General features: G+C 31.3%; 1 protein-coding gene across 1 annotated transcript; it reads left to right on the top strand.

Annotated features, from left to right (window-relative positions):
- The first annotated feature begins 205 nt into the window (after positions 1-205).
- On the top strand, positions 206-4,850 carry LOC21398341 (flavin-containing monooxygenase FMO GS-OX-like 9). Its single transcript, XM_024172398.1, has 7 exons — positions 206-918; positions 1,249-1,319; positions 1,750-1,908; positions 2,087-2,169; positions 2,853-2,988; positions 3,191-3,364; positions 4,511-4,850. Exons 1-7 carry the CDS (start codon positions 324-326, stop codon positions 4,712-4,714), a joined length of 1,422 nt encoding a protein of 473 aa, XP_024028166.1. The 5' UTR covers positions 206-323; the 3' UTR covers positions 4,715-4,850.
- The last annotated feature ends 1,492 nt before the right edge of the window (positions 4,851-6,342 follow it).

Below are 6,342 nucleotides of genomic sequence, written 5' to 3'. Positions count from 1 at the left end.
GTCTCACAATTAGTCATGCAAACAAAATATAATAATTATTATTATATTATAATTATAATTATGTAATAGAGTGCTCCTTTATTTTTTAATTAAAATCTAGGCCAAAACATCATTATTAAAATCTAGACACCTTTTCTGCGTAAACAACATTCACCTATAAATTCAGATACATAAAAACCCAACCATCCATCTCTCATCACAAGGCTACAATAACACATTTCCCTCACCAACAAATATTTCCTCATCAAACGAAAAAAAATATCTCCTCCTCCCTTGTCAACCCAACTCTAATCCTGATCACCCTCCACCACCCCGCCACCAATATGGTCTCCGAACATTCTTCCTCGAAAACCGTGTGTGTGATCGGTGCGGGGCCCTCGGGGCTTGTGGCGGCAAGGGAACTGAGGAAAGAAGGCCACACCGTGGTGGTTTTAGAACAAAGCCACGACGTCGGAGGTCAGTGGCTCTACAACCCTAATGTCGAAGGACATGAACCCATGGGGCCAAAGGACATGACTCGTTTCTTAGAAGTTCATAGCAGCGTTTACGCCTCTCTAAGGCTGGTCTCCCCCAGGGAGACCATGGGATTCACCGACTTCCCGTTTTCGATCAAGAAAGGAAGGGACTCAAGGAGATTTCCCGGTCATAGAGAGGTTTACTTGTATTTGAAGGACTTTTGTGAGTGGTTTGGATTGAGGGATTGTATAAGGTTCAACACTAGGGTTGAGTATGTGGGAATGGTGGACTATGGAGTTGTTAATGGGAAGGATTTGAAATGGATTGTAAAGAGTAGAGAATGGAAGAGAAGTAATCTTATTGATGATCATGATCATAGTAATAAGGTGGTTGAAGAAGTTTTTGATGCTGTGGTTGTGGCCACAGGACATTATTCTTTCCCAAAGTTGCCTTCTTTCAAAGGTACGATCTCTCTTTCTCTCTCCTCTCTTTTTGGTTACTTTTTTCTTTTTTTCTTTTGAGTTACAATGGGCTCGAGAAAGTGAGAGAAAAGTGATTTTTGAGAATTGAAAACTTCGGAATTGACTAATTGTAATTAATCTGCTCATCATGAACTTCTTTCATGCGCTCGTGTATTTGGTGGTAGAGCTTTATCTTTCTGACTAAAACAGTTCTATTCTTCTTGTTTTTTTTTTAAAGGTAAAACAGTTCTCATTCTGCTTCTTCTTCTTCTTCTTCTTCTATTCTTTCTTTTTTATTTTTCTTTTTCTGAGTTCCTTTTTCAATTTTCAGGAATGGGTTCGTGGAAGAGAAAGCAAATGCACAGCCACTTTTACAGGGTTCCTGAGCCATTTCGAGATGAGGTTATAGATTAATTAATTGATAGAGATCTAACACTGTTTAATTTTTGGTATCTCAAATTGTGTCTAAATAAAATTATGTTACGACATTTAATGGACTGAGAATTTTGAATTTTTCAAATGATAGTGAATAATAAGGTTATTTAGACAGAATTATTTATGACATTAAAAATTAAACGAGTGATCCGGATCTATAATTTGTAAATAGGAGAATTTTGTTGTAACTTTCATACACTCTAATGTGAAGACATAATAGTAATCCCACATATTACATCATACTCATATCACACTACTAATGTAATATAGCCTTTTCATGTATACCCTACTACACATTTTTCTTTAGTTTATGTATTTTATTTATACACGTGTTTTTTGTGTGTAAACAAGTGAATTATTTGGTGGGACTTGAGTGTTTGTGTGTATTTGTTTGCAGGTAGTGGTGATCGTTGGAAATTCACTAAGTGGGCAAGATTTGTCGATGGAACTTGTGGAAGTGGCTAAGGAAGTGTGCCTAAGTTCCAGATCTATGAACATTACTGAAGGGTTATCAAAAGTCATAGCAAAACATGAAAATTTGCATCTTCGTCCTCAGGTACACTTTATATATACATATACATATATATAACTTAATTTATTAGAAATGTGTGCTGTTGAATTGTCTATACCACTTCTATGTACTAGTTAGTTATATAAGAGATATAACTAGTTTTCACTTTAATGATTTTATTTAGTGATTAATAACATTAAGATGTTTAAAACTTTAATTTCAGATAGACACACTTGAAGAAGATGGGAAGGTTTCATTTCTGGATGGTTCTTGGATCATCGCTGACACAATCATCTATTGCACCGGGTAATTAATTAATTTTCCCATTAATTTCCATTTGGAATAATTTGACACTCTTTTAATCGCACATTCTATTATCTAGAAAATAGAGGCCTATATAATTTAAACTACGTGGGGGTCCATATCAATTATCATGTGTGTGATTATGTAAGAAGGAAAGCTGGCTTCATTCATGTCATTTAACGTTTTTCCAACTCTAATTAAAAGGGTTAACCAATTGCTTAATACAACGCATTAATGCAAAGTCAGATAAGACATACTTTTTATAAGTTGTTGTGCTCAATATCAACGATGCGTTTTATGTTTAATTTAAGAAGGAACATTGTCCATATGAAATATGGATCCCTCTCGAAGTTGGTTATTCATATACCTCAACCATCGAGATAGTAACAGCTCAAACACAATAATGTTTTCAAATTAACATCAATAATGTTTTCAAATTAACATTAATTATTAGATAATGCACATAAATATGTGCTTTGGAAAAGAGTTACCCCTCGGCTTTATTTATCAAAAGATGATTGTCTGATTGGTTGATTATGAGCTTTTGACTGGAATTTGGTAGATTTTCTGTGGGTCCCCCATATTGAAATAATAGCCTGTCTTCGATCCTTTTGCATAATAATTATTATTAATGTTCAAAGCAAGTGGGTTATATATATATATATATATATGATATTTATGTGCAGATATTCATACACTTTTCCATTCCTTGACACCAAAGGAATAGTAGCTGTGGATGATTGCAGAGTGGGCCCTCTTTATGAACACACCTTCCCTCCATCACTTGCTCCTTCTCTTTCTTTTATTGGCATTCCTAGAAAGGCACGTACGTATAAGACTTCAAACTCGGTATCTTTTATCAAATTTCGTTAAATTTATATTATTCGATATCTGAAAAACATAATATTACGGTGTCATCATTTTTAATTACATGTTTGTACTACTGTTTTAATAATCTTGAATATGAATGTAAATTTTATTTTTTTATTGATCTAATTGTGTGTTGAATACATAATTAATGCAGATTATTGGATTCCCTTTCTTTGAATCACAAGCAAAATGGGTAGCCCAAGTGTTGTCCGGGAAAAGAACATTGCCATCATGGGATGACATGATGCGGTCCATCAAGGAACTCTACCACTCAAGGGATGTTGCCGGCATTCCCAAGGAAAACACTCACGACATCGCAGATTTTGAGGTAAAAAGATATTACTTTTCTCAATTTTCTTGAATAACATTTAGGGTCTTCTACAATAGAGATTCATACAATTAATACATGTTTTTTTTTATCATATATGGTCAAAATCACATTAAAAAAATATAAAATAAACAGTTCTTAATATAAATTTAACGATTAGAAAACGAAAACTTATAAATAATGTAATTTTTTCTAATCTTATCATTAAAATTTCTTAACATTGGATTTTTTGTGCACTTAATCTAACCGAATTGATTAGACGAGCTCACAATAAATAGGTCCGACATGACACTAGATGGGGACACTCCGTTGTGAGAGCGCTCCATCCAACCCCATCAAGTTGAATAAGAACAACTCTTTAGATATTGTAGGCTTGTAGCCAATAATGCATTTTGTCTATCTTACTCATCTGAAGTATGAAACAAGTGGGCATCATGAGAGCCCTAATAAAAGTTTTAATCAACATTTGTCATGATGAAAAGCAAACCTAGAAGTTGTTGGAAGCTTGATTAATGCAGACTTCTAGATTAATATTAGCAGCAATTACTACTTTGCTATTATATATCGCTTTGCAAATTTAGTTTTACAAATATTATAATTTTTTTTTTTAATCGGGAGGGGGCTTTAGTATTTTTATCCCCGAACTTTTTAGATTTTGACAACTTATTCCTCAAATACCTTTTAATTTGTATACATTTTCCTTTAATGCTAAAATTAGTGCATTAATATTAAATTTTACTCATGGATTGATGTGGCGGGTGATTTTTTATTATGTTGGAATTGATAAATACTACTTTTTGCTAAATTATTTTCCGTATCTCAACAATCTCATTAGGAGATTTTTACGGTAGAATTTGAAAAATAAATTATCAGAATTTGTATAAAAAACGGTTAACTTTTTATTTTAATTGATGTGATTTTGAACAGATTAAATGGTCAAAAACTTACAATACGGGATCATTGTTGTCCTATGGTTAATCTAACAGCATTAATTGTGTGGTGTTAGGATCAAGATTCTTTAGTATTATACTTAAATGGGGACGTTTTATGATACTATATATGTATGTATACATATATATATATATATATATGTATAACCTGCATTCTAAGCACTCTAAAATCAATCGCATTTGCTTTATGTTGCAGTATTGTGATAGATATGGAGATAATGTTGGATTTCCACACCTAGAAGAATGGAGAAAACAGCTGTGCATATCAGCCATAACAAATTCTTTGGTCAACTTAGAAACTTACAGGGATTCATATGATCATGATCATGAGCTGCTTCAAGAGGCTTTTCAGAGTCCACATTTCACTCAACAAGCTGAGCCTCAAGCTATTGCTCTTTAAACTCTATTTTGTATAGTTTGCTTAATTACTGGTTTTATTTGGACCACAATATTGGCTTATTCATTATGACTTCTATATTCTTTTTTTTTTCTTTTTTTAATTTTTGTCCCTTTCCGTGGGAAAGAATTTTCTCCTACCTTTTTGTTCCTTGAATTTGGGGAGGTTGTTTATGGGTTTTGGTAGAATATTAGGACCAGTTGTTGCTGGAGTTTTTTGAAGTATTTGTTTCTTGTCTCCCAGGTAAAAGAAAAGGAGGAAAGTCATGTATAAGTTTTAGTACTTTATTTCGAATTAATTTTTTTTTTTTTTGAAGGCCTTTATCTCCGCATGATAAATTATTATAAGTTTTCTTTTTTTTTTTCCAAAACAATTATTAATTCTAGTTCATGTTCTGAAATATTACAAGAATAACCATTATTTTTAATCATCATATTATTTATGCCGTTAAAAAAAAAAAATTCTGATAAGATATAAAACATATTATGGTAAAATACAAAAAATATCTGGCTATTACAAATATTCTAATAGAATATGATAGCATAAATCATAGATTTAAAATTAATGTCGGAAATAAAATATGTTATTTTTAATTATATTCTTGAAAATTTCCATTTATTTTTCTAAGGTTGCATAATTAATTGCTATAAATGCTTCATTTATTGCTTGCCTAGTTTTGACTTTCTTATTTTCAGTTTTCTTAAAGCTTGTCACTTTAATAGGTAATGACGGTATGCAGGATTAAAATCTTATAAAGGCACCTAAAAAATTCTAAGGAAAAAACTAAAAATACCATTCAAGATGATAAAAAAATATATTATTTATATCATTTCACTTAAAAATAAACAATTGTCATTCAATTAATAAAAAAATAAATAAAACACTATGATGCCATTCAATTATTTAGAATATGACAAACCATTTAATTTTCTTAAAATTCTAATTCAAGAAAAAGAAACAGAAAAACGTTGAGACGCCTCTTCTACGGTTTTTATTTTTTACCTCGTATGTATTATACAGATTGTTGACTTTATTCCCAAAACACATTAATCTTTTTTTTTTTTTTTTACTCTAATTGAAAGTGAAACATTAATATAATTTTCCTTTTGTTTATTTGGTCAATGTCTAGATGCTTATTTTTAATCCTTGAAGGTGAAGGTGAAAAAACAAAATGTTGGTAAGAATTTTGCAGGATTCTTGATATATCAAAAGTTGTTAAAAGAAGAAAATGAAATATTACAAAATCCCCATTTGGTGGTATTACAAAAGTATTCATTCTTATTGTTTACCTCTTAAAAACCTCATCCACAGTATCAGATTTCTTTGGGATAGTTGTGAGGAAAAGAAATTAGTATAATTTTAAGTATAGAGGTCAACGTACAAGATGATGCTCTCCTTGTAATCACAAATTTGTTGTAATGGATTAGATATGGGGTTGATAAATGCACCATGAATTATGCTCCTAATTCAATATGTCACTTAAATTTTGACAAGAGTCTATTTCATCCTCTAAAATACGTAAAGAAGTTCAAAATATCTTATGAACTAATGTACTTCTTAAATAGCCCCTAAACAGCTGATTTTGTGTTAATTTTTCCCCAAATCTTTTAAAAAAATTGTCGGTAAATTGA

Source organism: Morus notabilis, unplaced genomic scaffold (genome assembly GCF_000414095.1).
Source record: "Morus notabilis unplaced genomic scaffold, ASM41409v2 Scaffold70, whole genome shotgun sequence".
NCBI classification, from domain to species: domain Eukaryota; kingdom Viridiplantae; phylum Streptophyta; class Magnoliopsida; order Rosales; family Moraceae; genus Morus; species Morus notabilis.
The sequence above is the reverse complement of the archived record's forward strand: the minus strand, read 5'-3'. Positions and strand labels throughout refer to the sequence as shown.

Bases quoted from the DNA above. Each gene is read 5' to 3' on its own strand.
- LOC21398341 (XM_024172398.1), top strand. From the start codon at position 324: ATGGTCTCCGAACATTCTTCCTCGAAAACCGTGTGTGTGATCGGTGCG. The intron at 1,909-2,086 runs GTACACTTTATA...CTTTAATTTCAG, and splicing joins ATTTGCATCTTCGTCCTCAG to ATAGACACACTTGAAGAAGA. The intron at 2,989-3,190 runs GCACGTACGTAT...TAATTAATGCAG, and splicing joins TTATTGGCATTCCTAGAAAG to ATTATTGGATTCCCTTTCTT.